This window comes from Lissotriton helveticus, chromosome 4_1, assembly GCF_964261635.1.
Source record: "Lissotriton helveticus chromosome 4_1, aLisHel1.1, whole genome shotgun sequence".
NCBI lineage: Eukaryota > Metazoa > Chordata > Amphibia > Caudata > Salamandridae > Lissotriton > Lissotriton helveticus.
The window spans coordinates 575,378,086-575,403,729 of record NC_136063.1 but is presented as its reverse complement, the minus strand read 5'-3'; the positions used below and the strand labels follow the sequence as shown (position 1 = coordinate 575,403,729).

The 25,644-nt window shown below is 42.4% G+C and overlaps 1 protein-coding gene across 1 annotated transcript in view; it reads left to right on the top strand.

Moving 5' to 3' along the window:
* PREX2 (phosphatidylinositol-3,4,5-trisphosphate dependent Rac exchange factor 2) overlaps positions 1-25,644 on the top strand; it is a 1,276,790-nt gene that overhangs the window by 991,940 nt on the left and 259,206 nt on the right. The window contains exons 34-35 of the mRNA XM_078687188.1: positions 3,068-3,170; positions 10,216-10,359. Coding sequence (XP_078543314.1) covers positions 3,068-3,170; positions 10,216-10,359 — 247 coding nt within the window. The remainder of the gene's footprint in view (positions 1-3,067; positions 3,171-10,215; positions 10,360-25,644) is intronic.

The following is a 25,644-nucleotide window of genomic DNA, read 5'->3' as shown; positions in this document are numbered from 1 at the left end:
CGGTCCAGGGAAGGCATGGCTTGGCATTTCGGGCTGGACTGTTCCCATTAGCCACAGGGTCAGACTGATTTGCATATAGCCATGTCTGAACTGGGGTGGCAGAGTGGGCTAAAGAACGGTGATGGATCAAACCCAGTTCTTTTGACTGGGTGTGAGTGTTTGATTGGTTCAGATGCTCCGTCCATCACTACCCCCTTTTGTATCGCTTTGGCCGCCATAAGTGTGGCAGGGTATGCTCAGACGTGAGTCCCTTGCTCACTTTGCCACTGGATTCAAGCAAGCCGGGCTGAAGACGGCTGTAATGCCAGAAACCAGTCCTCGGAAGCTTGTTTCCGGTCCAGGGAAGGCATGGCTTGGCAGTTCGGGCTGGACTGTTCCCATGAGGCACAGGGTCAGACTGATTTGCATATAGCCATGTCTGAACTGGGGTGGCAGAGTGGGCTAAAGAACGGTGATGGATCACACCCAGATCTTTTGACTGGGTGTGAGTGTTTGATTGGTTCAGATGCTCCGTCCATCACTACCCCCTTTTGTACCGCTTTGGCCGCCATAAGTGTGGCAGGGTATGCTCAGACGTGAGTCCCTTGCTCACTTTGCCACTGGATTCAAGCAAGCCGGGCTGAAGACGGCTGTAATGCCAGAAACCGGTCCTCGGAAGCTTGTTTCCGGTCCAGGGAAGGCATGGCTTGGCAGTTCGGGCTGGACTGTTCCCATGAGGCACAGGGTCAGACTGATTTGCATATAGCCATGTCTGAACTGGGGTGGCAGAGTGGGCTAAAGAACGGTGATGGATCAAACCCAGATCTTTTGACTGGGTGTGAGTGTTTGATTGGTTCAGATGCTCCGTCCATCACCACCCCCTTTTGTACCGCTTTGGCCGCCATAAGTGCGGCAGGGTATGCTCAGACGTGAGTCCCTTGCTCACTTTGCCACTGGATTCATGCAAGCCGGGCTGAAGACGGCTGTAATGCCAGAAACCGGTCCTCGGAAGCTTGTTTCCGGTCCAGGGAAGGCATGGCTTGGCAGTTCGGGCTGGACTGTTCCCATGAGGCACAGGGTCAGACTGATTTGCATATAGCCATGTCTGAACTGGGGTGGCAGAGTGGGCTAAAGAACGGTGATGGATCACACCCAGATCTTTTGACTGGGTGTGAGTGTTTGATTGGTTCAGATGCTCCGTCCATCACCACCCCCTTTTGTACTGCTTTGGCCGCCATAAGTGTGGCAGGGTATGCTCAGACGTGAGTCCCTTGCTCACTTTGCCACTGGATTCAAGCAAGCCGGGCTGAAGACGGCTGTAATGCCAGAAACCGGTCCTCGGAAGCTTGTTTCCGGTCCAGGGAAGGCATGGCTTGGCAGTTCGGGCTGGACTGTTCCCATGAGGCATAGGGTCAGACTGATTTGCTTATAGCCATGTCTGAACTGGGGTGGCAGAGTGGGCTAAAGAACGGTGATGGATCAAACCCAGATCTTTTGACTGGGTGTGAGTGTTTGATTGGTTCAGATGCTCCATCCATCACCACCCCCTTTTGTACAGCTCTATAAGTTTTAGCACATATAAAAATGTAACATAACATACTGTTGTAATCGGTGTCAAGATAGTTGATGAAGGAAAACAATGTTATATAGTTTTGCCTGTTTTAGGTTGTCTAGTTTCGAAAAACGTTGTTAGTACATACTCAATTATATCATGTTTACTAAGATTTGAACAGTAATTAAAAATATATTGCTATATTTTAAAATGTCAATTTCTTAGTACACTGATAACTAAAAAAATGTTATTTTCAAGCCAAGTATTTTTAAAAACAAGTATTTGTTGATCTCACAATTAAGAACATAGTGATTGTTTAGGAGACCTGTCTGGAAAATGATGAATAATGATAAGACAAGAAAAATAGACTAGATCTAGGGGTATATGTTTATAAGAGATACATGATTACTAATTTATTTTATTTACTGTAAATACTATTTTGCTTCTGTTGATTTTAGAATTTGCCTCCAGTGTAACTGTATTAATTTTTAAATAAACATTTTATTCACTCCTTTCACGCTATCCAACCTTTTCCAACATTTAATACATTCTTTATTATCAAATGGTTTTTCCCATATGGGCTTATTTCAAGTTATTGTACACATTATTTATACTTTTAACCAGAAGCCACTTTGCTTTATTTATATATGAATAAATGCATGAATGAACGTCAGATTTGTAATGCATATCCTCAAAGTTAGATGATAAAGGTTGCCATAGAAACAAGTGAGAGTGAAAGTGCCAATTGTTTCAAGCGCCAACCAGAATAGGTAAGAACCCCCCCCCCCAGATATCAGTTGCACTTATTCAAGGTGTAAGTTATACTAACACCTGGAAAATGCTTTGTATATCTGTCCCATATATCTGGATAGCTTCATGAATGTTTGTTGGTCCTACAATTTTTCAATTGACCATATTATGTATTTACAAGATTTGTGTGTTTTGATTTGCATACGTGTTCGGACAAATAAAGCAGTCCACTCTATTCTTTATTTTCATTGACAGACAGTGAGTATATAAGCTTTCTCATAGCTCCGCAATAAAAGTACTGTGATTTGATCATGGTTTTTGCATTGCTTTTCACTGTGGCGTGGTAAATGATCATCATGCCAGATCCATGTCATTTGCAGCAGAAGCAATGCAAATCAAATACAAATCACCCTTGGAAATCAGGTAAATTAATTAACCATCCTTGGAATGTGATAGTTGTGAGAGGTTCAGTTCTGTGAATAGGTCCCTGATATGTTTGTGCTATAGAAATCGAAAGATACTCAAACCCAGATGTACTTAGGGTTTAAAACATTTAAAATGACTCCATTTGCATTATTAGAAACTGATGATCTCCAGTACATATTATTTCAGAAGTAAGTTGTAAGATGGTAAATATCTGCCAAATATGATCTTCTAATACTCTTTTTCGGTTTCTGGGCCCTGGACTTTGTCATCTTGAAAGTAAATGGTTTTTTTAAAAGAATATTTAGAAAGATAATTTACAATAACCTCAAATAAACTTGAATTTTCACTTTTGTTTTTCAGACAGATGAGCAAGCGATGTTGGAGGACACACTGGTTGCTTTGTTTGACCTGGAAAAGGTTATGTTTTATTTCAGACCATCTGAGCAAGAGCCACTAGTTTCAAGTGAGTTATTATTGAGTTGATATGCATATAGAAGGAAATATTTGACGATGGTAATGCATTGAGCATAACATACATTCACAGAGGCAAACAAGCTGCCTCATAACAGATAAACATGATGAGCAGAGTTTGAAGGAGTGGAGTTGTTTATATTTGAATAGCTGACTTTTTCTAGCCAGGCATTTCTTCTAAATAGTGTCTTAAGCCTGTCCGTAGTGCTAATCTTATGAGTTCAGAACTATGTGGGCATATCAGTTCATTCGAACATCAAACCTTTTAAATATATAGAAACTGAAGATTTATGAAAGCCTATGGGTCCTCAGAAGATGTGGGTACACATTAATGAAGAGAATAAAAGGGCAAAAAGCTGCACATGTAATCAATGGCTTGAATACTTGATAAAGGAATGGAGCTGTGACACCCATAGAGTTCAATCAGCTACCTTATTTTCCTCAATTGGCAACATCACTTGCAGACCAAAACCTGCAATCTAGACTTCCACATGTACATTAGTAGTACCTCAGAATACAAGGTGGGACTAGGGACCACCAGGAATGTGTGAACTACCTTGCACATATCTACTAGTGGTGTAATAAAATTAGGTATGCCTCAGTTAATCAAAGACAACATTTCTGGTCTCTAGTGGACCAAGGAATAGACCATCAGGTTTGTGAAAGATACCATGCTGCATCACTACATATCATTGCCTTTTGTGCTGAATGCTTCCCCAGCATTCTTGACAAATCCTCCACATAGCACCATAAGCATATGTCATCCCTTTCTCATATGATAAGGGTTTACAAAGGCCCTTTTTGCTCTGTGCCTGCTTATAACTGTTCAGGAGATCTCAAACTACCAAAAACTTTCTGTAAAAAATATATCTGCCTTGTAGTCAGTGCACAGATTTTTTATTCAAATGAACTGTACTACATACCTTGAAAGGGCTACATATGACATCCATCTTCCAGGAAGAATTCCACCCATCTGTGAGACCACGGACATGGTATGCATGGTCTAAAGTTGGGTCATAATGGAAAATGGTATGCTTTCCGTAGAAAGTGGAAACTTGTAGGAGAATCCTCTGATTTAGAGAGCACGTGCTAAACTCAATGGTGACTCAGTAGATGAATTTTGGTTGCAATAGGCATAGCTTGGTGGAGGAAATTGTTCTTGCCCATTCTCAACCAGTTGTATTACATCTTTCATTCTCTAATATATGCAGAACGTACTTGGCCTCCTTTTCTTGAAGTGGAGTATTTAAGACCAGATTTTATATGAGGGGAACTACAATGCAGTTTTCAAAATTGAAGAAGCATCTGAATAAAAGGAGTTGTTAACATTGCTAGTTTGGTCTGTATTAGTGCAGGTAGTGGACCTTTGTTCTTGGCTACCTACCCTCAGCTCTCCAGTGCAATAGATTTTTTGTAGATCTTTTTGGGTCATCCTGGCTTTCTAAAGACTCAGTTCTTGTGGTCAGACAAAGGCAAGACATTGAATGTTAACCTTCTGGCTCTGAGAACCTTTCTTCTTGCCCATATGTCACCTGCCTTGAAGTAGTAAATGGCCACAGTTTCCACAGATACTACCAGTGCTTTGCTCATCTAAACAACAGACAATATTAATTTGGATCAATGGCCATGTTCCACAGAGTCTCCATTTTCACTCTTTATCTTTAGGCAATTAAAATGTGGAAGCAGATAAAAGCAGCAGGCATGCTCATGTCGTCTATCCCACCACAGATGATTGTTCGTCCCTACATTATTCAAATTGCTCTCCACCACCAATTTCAACTCTACAAGCCAGTGATATGTGACAGATATGTTCAAAGAACAGAGATCCCTGTAAAATTCATTGCTATTGGACATGTACTTAGAGATTCCCTGTAGGCAAAGTGGTTCAGGGGTTCAATCACAGTAAGCCTGGTAAAGGAACGCCAGTGATTACCAAGTAATTTTAGAAGTATTAGAATATGTATTGAGTCCTAGGACATAACACTGGGGCATAATACTAAAGCATGTGTTTTATGGGTTCCTTATTTGTTTTTAAATCTGTGAGTGCTGCTTTGATCGTCTCATATGCTTTTGACCATTTAACTAAGATGGAGTGATCACTCAGCAGAAGAAAAGAGTAGCTTATTTTAGAGTCAGGTAGATGCAAGAGGAAAACTTAAACTGCATGTATCTCTGTTTAAATGGCATCATGTACTTGCTTAATGGCATTTGAAAGGAAATTATTTCTACCTATTGGGTTACCAGATAGTTACAACCATATTTAGCATACAAAGTGTTAGAAATTGGGTCCCTAGTTGGCAGAGATAAGCACCCTGCCCAAGTATGGACCGCAATCCTAGTCAGGGTAAGTCACAACACAACCTAAATTATCATGTGCTCACACTTTGGTAGCTTGGCACAGAGCAGGCAGGCAATGTGTAAAGTATTTGCACAATAACTCATACAGTAACACAGTGAAAGCACCACAGAAAGACTCCACAACAGTTTAGAAAAATAAAGCGTGACTTTATAAATATAATAAAATCAAAATGACAAAACTCCAATGTGTAGAAGTTGAGATATTACATTTTAATTAAATAAATGCAGTAAAGTGCTTAGAAGCAAGTAGCACTAAAAATTTTACTTTATGTTGCGCTGGACCATAGCTAAGTCAAAATTTCGGCCAACTGTGATGAAGCGCCATCTTGTTACAGGAACCACGCAGGCCTCGGTGAACAAAGTACCTTTCTTGGCTGCAAGCATCGAAATGCATTGATCTTCTCCACACAGAGAGGGTGATTTGTCAGTCCTGCCAATGGGTGCCGGTGTCAAAAGGTGACAAGCAATGTGATGGTTTCTGCCACACAGTTGAGGGGATGAGTCAATCTCATCAAGCTGCAGCGGCTAAGATTCGCTGTCTGATGAGTCGAGCTCTGGAGCCAAAGTGGTGGTTCTGAAGCTATGCGCTGATTTTTTCCGGCAACCGGGTTGATGTGTTGGCGCTGCTACATACAGACATGAGATGCATTGAAGTGAGTATTGAAAGTACCTGGAACACCTCCAGTGATTCCGGCACAGGAGCAGAAATAGAGACTTTGATTTCCCTGAGTCTCAAGCAACAGGAGGAAAGCTGCTAAGCCCCTGGAAATTACATAAAAGAAGGCAGAGCCAGAGAGCAGCAGGCAGCAATGCAACAAACAGAAAAGCAGGCCTTCCAGATCAGCAGCCCAGTTGAGTTATTTGAGCAGGACAGCAGGTCTTCTTAGACAGAGTCCAGTTGTAGGTCCAGAAGTGTCTGGTCTGTGTCTGTCAGGGACCCAGTACTTATACCCAAAAGTGCCTTTCAAGTGGACAGTGAACACAATCCCTTTCAGCCCAGTCCTGTCTGCTATGTTAACCCTGGGGGATAAATCTGTGATCTGTGTGTGGACAGCACACTACCTTTTGAAGTGCAGTTGTCAACCTCTCCTATTCCTCCCTGCCCAGGCCGACCCATCAGAATGCAGACGAGTGCTCGGAATGCAGATTAGCCTCACATTCCTGTGTTTGTGACTGTCTAGAGGGAATACACAAAGTGTAGTTGTCACCCAACTCAAACGACTATTTGTGACTGGCTGTAAGGCACAAAAGAGCTAAGAACAGAGAAATGTCCAGTTTCTAAAAGTGGCATTTCTAAAACAGTAATGTTAAATCCAACTTCACCAGTAAAGAGGATTTATCAAGACCTTTCAAAACACACGAAACATGAAAATGTACTTCTCTCTGATAAGGAATTACAGCTTAAAAGTGTATTAAGGAATTCCCAGTGCTACCCTATGAGATGGGCTACTTATGTGGGAGTGGGAGGCACAATCAGTACTGCAAGCCCACTAGTAAACACAAGGAGATGATGGACGGAGCGCTTAAACTTTTCAGACACTTACCCCAAGCTACAGATCTGGGTTGAATCCATCGTAGTTCATTAGCTCACTTCGCCACTCCAGTTCAGACCCAGCTAAATGCAAATCAGTCTTGATCCTGTTCCTTATGGGAACAGTCCAGCCCGAACTGGCAAGCCAGGTCTTCCCTAGCACAGAAACAAGCATCCTGGGACCTGTTTCAGTGTAACACCCCTCATCAGCCAGGCTAGCTTGAACCAAGTGACAAAGTGAGCAAGGGAGCCATGTCTGGACATACCCTCCCAACTTAGAGCGAACATAGCAAATACAAGGAGATAATGGACAGAGCGCTGACGCTTTTCAGACACTCACCCCCCAGTCCCAGATTTGGATTGAATCCATCATCGTTCTTTAGCTCTCTTCACCCTCCCCAGTTCAGACCCAGCTAAATGCAAATCAGTCTTGACCATGTTCCTCATGGGAACAGTTTAGCCTGAAAAGCCAAGCTGGATCTACCCTGGACCAGAAACAAGCATCCTTGGACCGGTTTCGGGGTAACACCCCTTATCAGCCAAGCTAGCTTGAATCCAGTGGCAAAGTGAGCAAGGGACCCATATCTGGGCATACCCTGCCAACTTAGGGCAAACAAAGCAAACACAAGGAGATGATGGAAGGAGCACTGGTGCGGGGTGAAACAGATCCTAGGATGCTTGTTTCCGGCCAAGGGAGGACCTGGCTTGGAAATTTGGGCTGGATTGTTCCCATGAGGAACATGGTCAAGACTGATTTGCCTATGGCTGGGTCTAAACTGGGGTGTCATGGTGATCAAAAGAACAATGGATTTAACCCAGATCTCTTGACTGGGGGTGAATATTTTGATTTGTTCTGCATTCCCTCCATCCTTTGTGTGTCTTTTGCTTTCTAGCCCACTAGTGGCATCTAATTTACAAGACCTGGGCACATGTAGTGCACTTTCCTAGGGACTTATAAGTGTATTAAATATGCCAATTGGGTATGAGCCAACGTTACCATGATTTAGGGAGAGAGTACATGCACTTTACCACTGGTTAGCAGAGGTAAAGTGCTCAGAGTCCTAAAGACAGAAAAAACACAGTCAGGAAAAGTGGAGGAAGAAAGCTAAACATTTGGAATGACCCTTCAAAGAGGGCCATTTTTTAACACATTTTTGTAATTGAATACTGTTAAAGGCTTGTAAGCTAATCAACCTCAAATCATATCATTATGAACATAATCATTATGTACTTTCTTTAAGAAAAACTATTTAAAAAAGAAAAACAAAAACACATAAGAACTACCTCCTCCATAGCAATGCATTTCAGCATATGAGACAACAAACAGATTGCAAATACCTGCTATGTGTATACGTACATTCACATCTCATATACATTCCAATACATATATAACCATTACACTATAAGGCATGAATATTGTCCAAATCAGTGGATAGGAATTTTTTCAGGAAGCTCTGATTCCTTCCACAATTTAAGCCAAGCTGGAATGATTAGCTCTAGTCTTCTCTCAAATTGTGAGCTTCTTTATACTCCATGGGCCGTTTCATAAGGCATTTTCTAGAAATAGGTGTGACTTCATTTGTCAATTGATGTGTAAGTTAGAGGCAAGTCTTACATTCTTATAGAACACTTTGTGTGAGTTGGGTTTGTATACCATTCGTAGTTCAGAAAATAAGCATTTACTGAATGTACCTTCCCTTCCCCCCAATGCATTGACAAATGTCGTTACTGCAAAGTGGAGCATGCCCCTTGCCACGCTTTGCTCGGATTTCTGAAAAATGCAGGCATTGTAAAATATCCATAAACTATCCCCATAAAGCAGCACAGTGGTTCTCGGTGTTCTAGTAAAATGTCCCTGTTGTGTCATAACAGTGAAAGTAATGTCAAGCCATGGTTAGCCTGGCTAAGGTTTGTTCTCCCACATGATGATTAGACAAATGCCACAGGTTTGTGAAATGATCCCATAGAATAAGCTCAGACTTCAGGGTTCTTTTCAGCCACAACAGAGGAATGAATCATTAACTAAATGCTGCAATAAAATACAGCACATGCCCTGCTTAGGAAGAGACCACTACACCCTTTAAATTTTGTAGAGTGCAGAGCAATATTACAATTGATATATAAGAGGACAGCATGTGCAGATTTTCGGCTATTGTTGTGTTTCTAATTAAGATTTAATATTTCATATGTGGTTAGAAGATAGTTGAACATAAAGCTAGAGGGATGAAAGTATTGGCAGCAGCAGAGTTAGGAATTTGAAAACGATAATCCATGGAAATGTTTTATTGACTTCAGAAAGACATATGTTGTGCCAAAAAGGAAGGAAACTTTATTTCGCACATTCTGCTTATGGAGTATATTAACAGATCCATTCCTCCCTGTGTTGTGAATTTCCTGTTATTTCAGGGGTTTATTGTATTGCAGGGAACATGCACATGACAGACTATTCAATTAGTTTTTGCCTTGATAAAACATAATAACTATGTACAGAGGGGTTAAAGAGAATGGAATAGGGAAATGGTTGCCTAATAGTAAAACAAGAATGTTCCAGGAAAATGTTTTGTTTTTTACCTAAAATGTAATCCTTTGGAACTATAAAAACTGTTTAGACCTCAGTGTCATGGTCTACAATAGCATGCAAAACACTTTTCGTTCATGGTGCAGTAACTGGAATTTTGCAGTATGGCAATCTCTGCTGCAACATGTTTCACATCCCTTTGACAAATGTCTACATTTTCTGTGCTCCATCGATGCATGACGAAAATTGCTGCTGTACAATAATTGTACGGCAGGGTCACCGTTTTTGAATTTCCAACCATTGTGTAACTCTTATTACTTTGTTCTTGGGGAGCACTTGATGCCTCTTGGAATTGAAAAAATGTAATCGCTTTGACAGTTGGAGAGAATAACTGATATACTGTGGGAGTATACGCCTATTTTTGTTTTTTTTCATACGTTTGTAATGGTAAGACTCATAAGGTGTATGAATTTACTAAATGCATTTGCACCATGTAGTTTGAGATTGCTTTGCAACTCATGTCTATTATATTTGTTATGGCTTTTCAGTGTCTGAAAGTGACTACAGTGTACTCAATGAACATAAATTGTGATTTATCTCTTGTTAACACTGAGCCTATTTCTTTTGAAGATGTCCCAATAACATATCTGGCAGAAGGAAGTCGACAAGCACTGAAAGTTTATTTCTACATTGATAGCTATCATTTTGAGCAGCTTCCTCAAAGACTGAAAAATGGTGGTGGTTTCAAAATCTACCCTGTTCTATTTGCACAAGGTAACAAAAAGTCCTTGTTCTATTCAAATATTCTAAACTAAAAAGACTTGCGTCGAAATGTTTCCCAATTGAATATGAGTAAATAGTATGTTTAGAATGCTTGTGAAAGAGGTTTATGAGCTTTTCCCAAAATAAACATATTGATTGATTAGTTAAATGAGTCTCTGATAAACTATCTATAATCAATAGCATATGTCAGGAGTGATACATTAGTTCAAACGATTCTCATTAGGATGTCAATCAACATGTTAGGCAGGAAAACACAATTCTTGTCAGGCATTGAAAGGTTTTCTAATGTGGATGTAGTGGGCAGGTAAACCTCATGTGATATATTCCCATAATAAATAGTAATGGTGCTGCATTAAATGTGCTCCTAATATTCATTGGGACTTCTGAAAGACAATCAATCTTTGGAAGATATTGACTGAAAGAGGAAACTTCGCATCGAGCTTGCATGGGATGTCAATTATTTTAGAAAAACTCCTGAAATGTAGATGGTAGAAAAGTGAAAGATAAAGGGGCCTTACTTAGGATTCAGTGATAATTAAAAATATTTACATTTCTGGAGCAAATGATACATTTTAAGGCCAAGCCACTGGCTAACTTTTCTGCACAATAAGGATATCAAGGAAAGTAATAAGGATTGTGAAGAAATTTAGCCATTTGGTTCTCCTCTGGATTTAAGCTATTCCTCAAGAAATTGAAGGATTGCCCATTACAACAGAACTCTACCACAGACCCTACATTTAGCACCATTGGGCAAGATGTAAATCTCTTGATAAGCAATTGTATAATAGTGTAACATTCATTTTAGTAAGTCTCACTGGTCAATCTGCGTTTAAAAGCATGAGGCCTTATCGACTGAGTCATGAGGTTTTAATTCTCACCACTTAAAAAATAATAATCAAAGTTGATTTGAGGTAACAGACTGCACAAGGCACTCAAAACTATTGTGCTTATTTGATATCAGTAAACAAATGAAATTGATTAGTGCATAGTACTTTTAATCTGGTCTCAGAAGATGTATGTAGGTATGTATGTATTTGTATTTAGGAGCACTGCATTGCATGGGAAAATGGGAGATGATCTACAAGATTGTGTGCATCAAGCAGGGAATTTCTCAAATACAATTCATGTTAGATTTCACATTTTTATGCAAAAAAAAGATTATGTAATTTTCACAGAATCACACAATATAGAGCGCAGAGGCCAGGACTTGAATCTGGGTCCCCAGAATCCACCGTCCCCACCTCCAACAGTTAGTCCACATCTTCTTGCCAGGAGTTATGCCTGAATGCCGTATTTTTAAAACTTTTCCAGCATTTGTTTGAATTTCCATCTTTTTGTAAAAGTTTCATTACAGGTATCAGGCCAAATCCAGAAATGGATCTCACTAGCAAAACGGATCACTTTTTTCTTGATAACTTAAGAAAACACGAGTTATTTTATTGTAAAGTCCGTCGAGTTGACAGAAATGGTTTGAGGCCAAGGGCGGAGTTAAGGAGATTAAGTGGACCTCGCTGTGCTCTTGAAATTGTAAGATCTTCTAGAGTTTCAGGACTGACATGCTTTTTGATCAAATCAATCAAATATGTTCTGACCTTTCACGCAATGATACTACAGCCTCCCAACGTTTGTGCATTTGCATTGGCTTTGTGCACTTTCGCCTTTAATCCGTAACATGTGATCACTTTGGCTGTAGTTCCAGGTACCAGCTGAGCCACAATGATGCATCATAGAATTCAAAGCACAGCATGTATTTAAAGCAACGTGCATGCAGTGCTTTTCAAATGCCTGCAGAAGACGCCTGCTGCATGCAAACCTGTCTGCCTTATGTAAGGTGACAACAGCGCCCACGGGACGCTGCCTCGTGACACCTCTTATGGGCAAACGTGTAATAATGAATGATGAACACGCTGGAGGCTCGCAGCTTTAACGTGTATATTCCTAGAAAGAGAGTGAATTATTTACTACCAGCTATATTAAAACAGCAGGATTGTTGTTCGGGGAGTAACTTGGCCTGGGAATTAAGACGCTACTAGATCTCGATCGATGATTCACTTCCTAGACCCTGCTTTGAAAACATCCCCTGAGAAAATGAAAAGGGCACTGTTAATTATTAAATTACTAAGTACAAAGTCCACATTTGCATATGGCTTTGTTTTGTAATTAATACATTGATTCGAATATTAACAAAAACAGAATACACTCAAAAAATGAATTCACAGGCTTTGGTGGGGCCAAACTCTGAGATAAAATAAGAAATGGGTCAGTTACACACATCAGCATCAAGTTTACTTTCAACCTTCATAACACTTTAGTAAGATAGTTCAGTTGATAAAGCACTCACTGTAGGGCTCTCCATGTAACCTGTAGGTAACAGATTTGAATTCTGACAGCAGGAATTCAATATTATTATGTTTAAGGTACAGCCACACAAAATACAAACATTCAACCAATTATTTCTTTGTTGGATTACTGATAATTCTTTCGTGTTGATAAAATACATTGAAACGTTGTGTACAAATACAATGGGGAATCCAAAGGAAATACTTGTAATAATGGCTTTTTAATTTGTATTATGCTGATAACAGTGACAAACCAATTCTAAGGCACGCTATATTGATGAAACTAGGCCACCCACTCTATTGAAACGTACACTGGACTTCCAATCCTAATGGCCATTCGCTCTCAAATGTGTTTCTCCATGTAACTTTCAGACCAACATGCACAGTATGATTATGCCAATAGTTCAAATGGGTTGATGGGAGTAATGGGATTTGGCTGATCCTGTCAGAGCTACTTGTAATGTACTCCATGCATGGATCCGAGAGCCTTTATTACTTCTGCTATGATGCTTTGATGCAATCTTATGTGAGAATGGGTGTAACATATTTCAAAATTACTTGATGTGAATGCCTATGAGGTGTAAATGTAGACACCTATATGTTTTGTGTACTGATGTTGTGCACAAGAGTGTTCCAAAATGCCTGCGTAACTTGTTTGTTGGTGTTCATCCTCATAACTTTGGCTGGACAGCACTGAGAGAAATTTTGTTTTAGGTGGTAAGTGATTCTATGAGTTTGTTAATAGTCAACTATATAGCTTACTTAAATTGTGCCTACTCTGTGTGACATGGTCCTTCCAATGGGTCCTGTTTGGTGTTGATATGTCCAGTGGAAACAACGTATAAGTGGGAACATAGCAAACCTTACATTACAAATACATATAGACCGGATATCAATCAATATGGTAAGAAACAGTACACAACACCACCAGCTCCTTCACATGAACAAAAAGGCTGATAAGGCAAGGTTAACTTTTTCATGAACAAACTGCAGTCGAGATTTATAGAAATCTAAATATTCCAAATGAACATTCAAGGTCTAACAGTATATGAGATGCAGGCAACACCAGAGCAAAAAATATACATGTTGTTTACCCAACAGATATACACCGTTGCTCAACTGTAAGGCTTACAAGAAATGTTCTATGAGGTCGCAACTGTGTCAATGAAAGGTGCATCCATGTGGGGCTTCTTTGAGACTACAGTGCTTCTAAGATGGAAGTCCTTGTCCAGCAGCACCTCACACTTCTGTCAGCCTATTCTGATTTTGACAATGCCGGTCATCTCCCCTATGTGCACTTGACTGAAGGAGCAGGTTACCACAAGCAGCCAGAACTGGATTAGCCAATCCAATGATATTACTACAATAGAAATATGACAGGCATGGAAATGCACATTCTCGTGTGTGGGTATGCTAGTTTGTGTATCTGGCCAACATAGCACATCTGCTTTTACAATACTGTCTCTAACATTTTCTATGCTTTTATAAGAAATTGTAAGCGAATTTTAAGCCTCTTAGAAAAGCAATGTTTTACATTCTCACATCAATATTAACAACTTTAATTTGATGCCTCTCCTCAATGTTGTATATTAAATGATAGGAATGCAGTCAGGCTGTTCATGGACATTCACTCTCAAGAGATACTGCCTACTTAAAGTCATTCATTTCCTAGGCGTTTTATTTAACACATCTGGAGAACAATCCGTTTTTAAATATGTCAATAGAAATGGCCAATTTAAACTGCTTTAGATCAATTTTAGAAACAGGCACAGTAATGAGGATGAACAATAAGGGGCGGTATGCCAGTGCTTAATGTGAGCAGGTGGTTCCAGCACTTAATTCTCAACACTGGCACTAATGACAGTCCACCACATGATAGAGCAGTCTTTAATACTTCAATGTACATTAAAAGGAATAATACCTACCACCCTTTCCATTTTTGTAGCTTTGGATGGCTGAAATAGGCTGAATTGTCCTAGATGGAGGAGTTCAATGATTAGTAGTTAAGTTGGTACTGTCATTGGAAGCTCTTGCACAGGCAATGGGTGGCTCAAGCTGCAGTGGCCTCCTGAGAAGGGCCCTGGATCTCAGAAATGTATTTTCCACAAATGATAGTTGCATTAACTGTATATTTTCTCATTACTCTGCCCCATAAAGGGCTCCACCCAATGTGTGCATGTTATAGATATGTAAAGCTTGTGAAACAGACCTTTAGAACGAAGATTTAAAAAATGTAAAAATCCCTGAGATGCCTTGCTGCAGTTTGATGGATCTCATTCCAATATGGCTTGACCAGTCCAATTATTTATTTTTTTGGCACCCAAGTAATCTAACCCCCATATTCTTTCCAGGCTCAAATTAATCAGTGTATACCACCCCAGGAAGATTTATGTGTTTAAGAGCCATAAATGTAGTCCTTGAGGGGTAAATCTCTAATCCTCAGGTGTTACAAAATATCTCATACTTATTTAACCGTTGTTTAGCTCTCCAAGGTGTTTTGGAAATGAGGAGAGTATTATCCGTGAAGAGTAGACTTGGAATCCTGCAGACTGCCTCTATAGGTGAATTATTAGTACAACTATTAAGGTAACTCATGACAACTTTAATATACATCGAGTATAAGGTTTGTGCCATAGCGTACATCGAGTATAAGGTTTGTGCCATAGCGCAACCCTGCCATGCCCCCTCTCTATTAGGATGCGCTCAGTCAATTCTCCCTGGACACCCCACCTCACTGGAGCATAATGTCCAATATGCAATTATGCATGTGAATAATGACCGATAGGATGTTGTTTGTAACCGCCACCTGGCCCAGGACAGACCACAGTTTTGGTCGACGTATCAGGTAAAAGTATGATTTCAGATCAACAAATATGTCATACAAGTGTTCTTTATTTAATACAGTTATCTTCCAGTAAATGATTTTAAATCTGAAGATCTGATTAACAGTACCCACATTCTGCCTAGAAGCCATCGGTGTCAGAATGTTATAGGTGTCCTACCACTTTTACAATTTATTTATCACTTGGTGCCTAAAAGGTTTCTGTAGATTAGATTTACCAGCCGATAGCTATGTAGGTTGTCTCCATCCCCCTTTTATAGATACAGGCTATTTCCACTCAAGATGGACTTAGTTAAGAGGTTTATATATATGGGGCCTAAATATCCAATTCAGATACAAATAGGGCCCGGTGCCTTACCTTGTTTTGTGTCTAGGACAGCTCTGACTGTGTCATTCAAATCAAGTTTAAATGGCTCATAAAATGTGCCAGGCTGTTATACTTCCTTCACTTGCTTTCAGCGGGCCTGAATGCAATTCCATGAGGGAGTCGCCTGTGTGAATTAGGTTGCATGAGTGTAGTGAGAGAAATGTGTTATTTGGCATATAGCATGCATGCAAATTAGAGGTTACATAACAGCCTTATATTAAATAGGTATATTGAGTCATAGAGTGAATGAGCAAAGTATACGCTGATTTGTTTTATCTGTGACAAGCTAGCTGGTCGTTCCATGTCTGATAATGACTGGTGCTGTTAAAGGCTCCTGGAAAGCTGAGCATGCTCTAATTAGTGGTATTCCACCAACAGACTAAATAGAAAACTAATTAAACTGGAAAGGCTAAAAAGTTAGTGTTTCTTTTGTCTGATTTCTGTTGAGTAAATTATTGATAGGTGCAACAATTCTCCTAAAAAGTTGGAATTTAAGCACATAGGCTTACATTTTGGCCTCTTTTTTGAATTCTCAAAGAAATCCAAGGGCCTCCTGGGTACCTGGCATCTGTGATATTTGGACGAAAACTCACGTGCATAAATATTTTTGTGTTGTTTTTTATATGTGGAACTGTCATGATGAAGTACATTGTCACTTTTAAACTATTATTTTGTTTCTCCCCGTCAAAAATATGTTTCCCTATGGAGAAACCTCATCCACTGCTCTCTCACCAGTTGTACTTCAACCACATTAACACCCTCAAAATGAATTTACATCTACAATTGTTTTCTGATATTGAAACTACTTGCAAAAGGTTTGTGAATGTATTATATTTAGTTGTATTACTTGGCTTGTTGGTGTTTTGCTCCTCTGTACCCTCCCTTTGTTTGATGCTGTGCACGTGGCACTGAAGTTAGAATTGGCGTGGTCTTTAATGGGGGGTAAGGTTGCTAATTTACTATGGCTGTTTAGGATGGGATCCTTATCCCCCTATTTCTTGTCCTGTAATAATCTGATAGATTGAAATAGGACCTTTGGGTGGGATTTGACAAAGCACCACTCCACCCTGAAGAAGGACTCCTGGTATGTCTGTATCAGAGACAACAGTAGCAGGGCCCTTAGTAGACTAGGGGAAAAGATACCAATCATGCCAAGGGACCTGAGAAGGAAACATGGAAAACAGTCAGGGACTGAATCTTTGGAGTATACCTGGTGTCTCCTTACTGAATTTCACTTCACTGCATGAGCTGATGACTAACTGAAACGGGCACATGTGTAGCTAAAACTATATGTTCGAGGCATATGAGCTGCAGGGCGTACACTTATGCAATAGATCGCCACCTGGTGTTGGGCTCGGATGATTGCAGGTTGTTGTCTTCTTGGAAGAAGTCTTTGTAGTCACGAGATAGGTGACTCCTCCCTTGGACAATACTGCGCATGGTCATCGACTCCATCCTCAGATTGTTTTTTTCCACCACTGGGTTCGGTTGAAAGTTTTCCGCTCCGATTAGAAAAGACTTTTTCAGCAACTGTGAAGCGTAAAAACTTTATATAACAATATCGACATCGAATAGAGTACTTCGACATCATCAGCTACATTCCGGTGCGTTGACGCAGGCCGTTGGGCCTATCGGCGCCGTGCGGCCTACGCCTCATGGACAGAACTCCATTCAAGAGATGCCCGGTATGTCGAGCAAAAGTCCCTCATAGCGACCATCATGAGGTCTGCAACCTCTGGCTATGGCCGGAACACGACGAGTCGACCTCCACAGCTTGTGCATCCTTCCGATCGAAGAAGACCATTCGGGATCAGAGGGCACGTCGACACAAGATGAGGAGAACGGCTACAGCACTGGAGGCCATCTTCGAGGAGGAGATCGTCGAAGAAGACATCTCCGAGGGCAAGGACATCTCCGAGGACGAGGCTCCACTCGCCGCTGAGGAAGACTCGTCTGATCTCCAGATCATATCAGAGGCAGAGGACTCAGATGACTCAATTCCATCTCGTCAACCCGTGAGTACTCCTGCCCCTGCACAACAGACACTACCCAAGCCAAAGGCAACGGTCAGCACTCCGCCCATAGAGCCCATTCGAGACCGAAATATCCCCTCAGACGCCCCGCCTTCGGGCTCAGCTCCAAGGAAAATGTCTACGCCTTCCGGGCACCGACAAAACCACACGTGCCAATTCCACCTCTTCCATCGGCACCGAAGCATATACATCCTTCAACACCGAAGGATTCTTCGACACTGAAGCCAAAACGCCCTTCGGTGCCCAAAGACAAAGATCCTTCGGCAACCAAACCAAAAGATGCACCGGTGCCGAAAACTGTACCGGATCCGCAAAAAGCTCCGGATCCAAAACCTTCCAGTTCCAAAAATAAAGATGGAAAGCCAGCGTCCGACGCCTCAAGGCCAACGAGACCTGTGTCCATTCCAAAAACTCCAACCTCGGTACCAAAGACTCCAAGGCCTGATTCAGAGACACCTAAACCCTCTAACAAGCCTACCAATCCAAAACCTCCTTCGGCACCGAAAAATTTGCCACGAGACTCTGTAACGCCTCCTACAGCAAAAAACACAAAATATCCCCTATCGGCACCGAAAAAAATCGATGCCGAAGAAGGTTGTAGAGGAAGAACAACTGTTTAGACCAGTTCCTAAACAAAAGAAAGTCCATATCAACCCAAAAACTGGACATGTGGAAGCGATTCCTCACAAGAAGAGACCAGCAGATACACCACTTCTACCTGTGGTTCCTGCCAAAAAGAAAGATTGTGCAACTTCTCCAATGCACCCTTCCTCTCCTTCACCTTCTTCCTCTCCTATCCCTCCTTACATTTCACCTGTAGTTTCTCCTGTTCAATCTCCTGAGGATTTTTTACTTGATACATTTGAGCAGTCACAAAGGTCTACGCAAATACTACCTATGATCAAAGGAGTCATTAAACATGCTCCGGAAGTATTTAAAGACCCGGTACATTGTAGAGTGTTAAATCCAAGAATAGAAAAGAAATATGGACCTGTACCATCTGATCCAGTCTATATTAAGGGACATCTGCCACTAGACTCTTTAGTAGTGTCCAATGCACGGAAAAGGGCTAATTCCCAGACTTCTGGTGACACGCCCCCACCTGACAAAGAATCCAAAGTTATTGATGCGTCAGGGAAACGGATTGCTGAGCAGGCTACAAATATATGGCGCATGGCAATTACACAGGCCCTGCTCTCACGCTATGACAGGGCTCACTACGATCAATTAGAAAAACTGCTAGAGCACCTCCCAGATTAATACAAAGATCAGGCAAGAGAGCTCACACAAGAAGGCAAATTAATATCTAATGCCTCAATTAAATGTGCACTAGATGTAGCTGACACAGCATCCAGAGCAGTCAATACTAGTGTTATACTCAGACTACATGCGTGGTTACGCATTTCAGGGTTTAAGACGGAGGTGCAGACTACCATCTTGAACCAGCCCGTCAATCAAACCAATTGTTTGGGCCGGAAGTAGACACTACACTAGAAAAAATGAAAAAGGACACAGACACAGCTAAGTCTATGGGTGCATTACAATCCACTCATACCAGAAGTTCTTTTCGCCGCTCCTTAGAGGAGGCTCTAAGCAAACCGGCGCAGATACAACATCATCTTTCAAAACGCACACACAGACCTCCTCTAACAAAGGCTACTTTAGAGCAGGATACAGAGGGAATAATAATAAGGGAAGAGGTAGAGGTAACAACAACAACCGCTCCTCTTCCACTCCCAAACAGTGACTTCCCTCTGCTTCCCCTACAGCATTCCACTCCTGTGGGGGGCAGATTATCACAGTGCCTACCTGTCTGGAATTTCATCACAACAGACAGGTGGGTGAGACAGATTATCCAACATGGCTACTGCCTAGAACTCACAGCAACCCCCCCCAAACATACCACCCAGCCAGTGTCCAATGTCTACAGACCATATGACTCTGCTTCAACAGGAAGTTCTAGCACTTCTACAAAAGGATGCTATTCAATTAGTTCCTTTAGAAGAACAAGGAACTGGAGTTTACTCCCTGTACTTTCTAATCCCCAAGAAGGACGGGACACTACGGCCAATTCTCGACCTCAGGCCCCTCAACCATTACATACAATCAGATCATTTTCACATGATCACTCTGCAACAAAGTACTCCCACTACTACAACAAGGCGATTTTCTTTCAACACTAGACCTAAAGGACGCCTACTTTCACATTCCTATGCATCCTGCTCACAAGAAGTATTTAAGGTTTGTCATACAAGGACAGCACTATCAGTTCAAAGTCCTTCCATTCGGGGTCACAACAGCACCACGAGTGTTCACAAAGTGCTTAGCAGTAGTAGCGGCACATCTCAGAATACAACAGATACATGTCTTCCCTTACCTCGACGATTGGCTCACAAAAGCAAAATCATTCAGTCAATGTGTCCAACACACAAAGCAAATAATTCAAACATTGCACGACTTAGGGTTTACCATAAACTACACCAAGTCGCACCTAGAGCCTTTGCACATTCATCAGTATCTAGGATCTACCATAAACACATCTACAGCTCTAGCGCATCCCAGTCCAGCCAGGATACAGAGCATTCAGACCTTAGTCTCCATTTTTCTACACCAGCAGTCTCTCCAAGCCAGAGTGTTCATGAGACTAATAGGCATGATGGCGTCTTGCCTCTTCATAGTTCCACATGCAAGACTGCAAATGCGCCCATTACAAGAATGTCTAGCACGACAGTGGAATCAGGCTCAAGGTCAGCTCACAGACCTGGTGTTGGTAGACGACCGTACATATCGCTCTCTGCAATGGTGGAACACCAAAAACTTGACAAGAGGACGGCCGTTCCTAGAGCCTGTTCCACAGAAAGTGCTCACAACAGACGCATCCCTCATTGGATGGGGAGCCCATCTCTTACACTATACCACACAAGGCCAATGGAACAACCAACAAAAAATGTTCCATAGCAACCATCTAGAGCTGCTAGCAATCTTCCTAGCACTCAAAACGTTTCAATTGCAAGTACAAAACAAAGCTGTCTTAATCCGGACGGACAATATGGCAGCCATGTACTATATACAAAAACAGGGGGGGACACACTCTCTACAACTGTCCCAGCTCGCGCAGAACATTTGGAGATGGGCCATTCCTCAAAACATGCACCTGACAGTAGAACACCTTCCAGGAATTCACAATGAGATAGCAGATCTGTTGAGTCGACAGTCACAACAGATTCACGAATGGGAATACATCCACAAGTTCTTCAACTATTCTTCCAAATGTGGGGGCATCCACAGATAGATCTGTTTTCCACCCATGAGAATGCAAAATGCCCAACCTTCGCTGCCAGGTTTCCACACCCACGGTCGGAAGGCAATGCGATATGGATGAACTGGTCAGGCAGATTTGCGTACGCTTTTCCGCCTCTCCCACTCATTTCACTAGTAGTGCGCAAACTCAGACAACAGTCTCTCAAGCTAATACTAGTAGCTCTCACATGGGCACGTCAGCTGTGGTTCACCACACTACTAGATCTCTCACTGGTTCCACACCAAAAGTTGAAGCTCACGCCCTCCCTGTTAACACAGAACCATAGAGAAATAAGACACCCAGAACCAAGCCAACTGAATTTGGCGATCTGGCTCCTTAAGTCTTAGAGTTTGGTTACTTAAACCTGCCACCACACTGTATGAACATAATTAAAGAAGCTAGAAAACCCACTACCAGAGCGTGTTATGCCTCTAAGTGGAAAAGATTTGCAATATATTGTAACAATAATCACATTGATCCACTGGATGCTTCCATCCAAAATATCATTTTTTACCCTTTACAGCTACAAAGGTCCAATTTAGCTTATTCTTCCATACGCCTGCATCTGGCAGCAATTGCAGCCTATTTACACAATAGGCAACATCTATCTCTCTTCAGAGTACCTGCAATTAAAGCATTCATGGAAGGATTAAAACGAATAATCCCACCTAGGTTACCACCTGCTCCGGTATGGAACCTAAACATTGTCCTTACAAGACTTATGGGACCCCCTTTTGAGCCTTTACACACGTGTGAATTGCAATTCCTAACATGGAAAACTGCTTTCCTTGTTGCCATCACCTCTCTCAGAAGAGTTAGTGAAATACAAGCATTCACAATACAAGAACCATTTTTTCAAATACATCCTAATAAAGTGGTTCTTAGGCCTAATCCAAAATTTCTGCCAAAGGTTATCACTCCTTTTCATCTTAACCAATCAGTAGAGCTACCTGTGTTTTTCCAAAACCCAGACTCTGTTGCTGAAAGGGCTTTACACACCTTAGATATTAGAAGAGCCCTGTTATACTACACAGATAGGACTAAATCCTTTAGAAAGACAAAACAATTATTTGTATCTTTCTCTCCCCCACACAAAGGCAACTAAGGGGGGAATCGCCAGGTGGATTGTAAAGTGTACACAAATATGCTATCAAAAAGTTAAACGTACACTGACAGTTCCTCCTAGAGCGCACTCCACTCGCAAACTAGGAACCTCTATGGCTTTCTTAGGAAATATACTACTAGAGGACATATGCAAGACAGCAACATGGTCTACACTACACACCTTCACTAAACACTATTGTGTTGATGTGCAGGCCAAACAGCAAGCTGCAGTGGGCCAAGCTGTCCTTAGAACACTGTTTCAAAATACTGCAACGGATACAAGCAACTACCGCTAGGGGAGACACTGCTGCACAATCGATGCAAAAGTGTACGATCTGCAGCTCATATGCCTCGAACGGAAAATGCTACTTACCAGTATCCATCTGTTCTTGGCATGTAGAGCTGCAGATTCGTACACGCCCTCCCGCCTCCCCGGGACTTGTATCCGTTCCAGTTCTCATCTTATTTAGATGCACATGCATGGACATCCTTTCTCTTTACTTCTACTAACTCCATCATTTCCCATCATGGCGAAAAACAATCTGCGGATGGAGTTGATGACCATATGCAGTATTGTCCAAGGAAGGAGTTACCTATCTCGTGACTACAAAGACTTCTTCCAAGAAGACAACAACCTGCAATCATCCGAGCCCAACACCAGGTGGCGATCTATTGCAAAAGTGTACAAATCTGCAGCTCTTTATGCCAAGAACAGATGCATACTGGTAAGTAGCATTTTCCTTCTCACAGGGAAACTTACAACAAATAAGTGATCAGGCTATTCATCTGCTGTCAAGGAATAGGACAAATTGATTCATAGATGAATGGAAAATAAATGCCTGTCTGGTAGACAGTCAGTTCATGCATTGTGGGGAGGGAAGTCATGCTTTATCATGCTAGAAGGGTTAAGTAGCCAACAGATGCACAGCTACAATATCAATAATGTAGGTCAAACTAAATACCTAAGACAATCAGATTTTAGAAGAAGTCTGTTATGTCTGAAATAGTTCATCGTTAAAGTCTCTTGGGCAGCAGAGGACGTTTCAAAGATGGAAACCTCTCGCTATGATATACTTAGCTATCTGGTTTAAACCTATAATAACTGATAAAACCCCACCAAAAGGAAAATAGCCATCACCGGTGTAAACATATAAACACTAAAAAAACACATTTGCAACCCCAAACTAAGTGGCATTCATAACAAGCATTTACAATGTAATGGTCTCGGCATTATTAAAGGTAGAGCTATTGGCATTGCTCATGACATTTTTTTTTTTTAAACATAAATAAATGGTGTTGTCATTTACAATGGCAATAGGTGAGCATTAGAGAGTAGTAGAGATTATTCGTGGGCACAGAGCCACACACACAGAAAGCCACCCACACACGCACACAGTCACCCACACACACACAGAGCCACCCACCCACACACAGAGCCCTACCCACACACACAGAGCCCTACCCACACACACAGAGCCCTACCCACACACACAGAGCCCTACACACACACACAGAGCCCCCCACACACACAGCGCCCCACACACACACACAGAGCCCCACACACACACAGAGCCCCCCACACACACAGACAGAGGCACGCACACACACAGACAGAGCCACGCACACACACAGAGCCACGCACACACACAGACTGTGGTAGGATGGCGCGGTGGTGCTGTGGAAGGATGGCGCGGTGGTGCTGTGGAAGGATGGCGCGGTGGTGCTGTGGAAGGATGGCGCGGTGTTGCTGTGGAAGGATGGCACGGTGGTGCTGTGGAAGGATGGCGCGGTGGTGCTGTGGAAGGATGGAAAGGTGGTGCTGTGGAAGGATGGAGTGGTGGGGCTGTGGAAGGATGGAGAGGTGGTGCTATGGAAGCATGGAGTGGTGGTGCTGTGGAATTATGGGGGAGTGGTGTTGTGGAAGCATGGGGGAGTGGTGCTGTAGAAGGATGGTGCAGTGGTGCTGTAGAAGGATGGCGCAGTGGTGCTGTAGAAGGATGGCGCGGTGGTGCTGTAGAAGGATGGCGCGGTGGTGCTGTAGAAGGATGGTGCTTTGAAGCACTGCTGCACTTCATGTTGTACGTGTGAGAGAAGCCTCCACATACTATGTTGTGCTTGCCTCAACCTATGTTGTGCTCTCCACAGCCTATGATGTGCTCGCCCGATCCTATGCTGTGCTCTTGCAAGTGATGGAAGCTTGCACTGTTACAGCTCATGTGCTTGCTGAACCGACGTCTGCCTCTTGCAGGTGATAGAAGCGTTCACTACTACACTTCAAGTTGCACGTGTGTGTGTGAAGCCCCCACATCTCATGCTGTGCTCTCACCATCCCACACTGTGCTCTTGCAAGTGAGTGAAGCTTACACTTCTACAGTCCGTGCTGTACACGTGCTCCATGTAACAGAAGCTTGCACCTCTCATGCTGTGCCTCTTGCAAATGAGTGAAGCTTGCGCTGCTGCTGTCTACCCTGCACGTGTGCTCTGTGCAAGAGAAGCCTGCACCTTGTATGCTGTGTCTCTTCAAGGTGGTAGAAGCTTGCACTGCTGCACTTCATGTTGTACGTGTGCAAGGGAAGCTTGCACCTCTCTCGCGCTGCCTCGTGCGTGGTTGGTGTGAGAATCTGGCGCTGCTATTTGTCTAGCAGACGATGGGAGGAAACATCCAGCGCATGTATGCAAGGATGTTTAATTGCTCCTATGTGTCTTACATGTGCAACACGTGTGCTCGTGGGTAAAATGTTTACTGTGTACTGAAAAGTTGTTTGTATGTGTGCGGCAGAACTGCCTTCACCTTCGCACCGGCGCCTACGCTCGCATCCATACTGTGCCAGGCGGTGAGCTGTGCATGCGCCGTGTCTGTCCTTTCAGTGCCAAGAAGCCCACACTGTCTGGGCGGTGTGCATGTTCCACATCAAGGGCTTCACATCTCAGCGCCACCCAGCAGCCCCTTTTACCCACACTAAATCTGATGCAGATGCGACCCGAGGCGAATTTTTTCACAGTAAGCGCTGTATGAAATCCGACATTAAATAAAATTCCTGAAAATAATAAGTCCTCTTGGGGAATTGGAGAAAAAGGAATATGTGAGCTGAGCACAGGAATCACGTGGCTGTTCCCAAACGGAGGGGGCTTGGGCTGGGCACCAAGGGGTGGGGGTGCCAGGACAGTCACATATGGGAATGCAGCCCCCTTCTCTATGTAACGCCACTACACCTGGCCAGTATTTCCTATGTAAAGGCCTGTAAGAATAGCGGCAAAACCAGCAAACATTAGTCTCCGTACCTTAATGA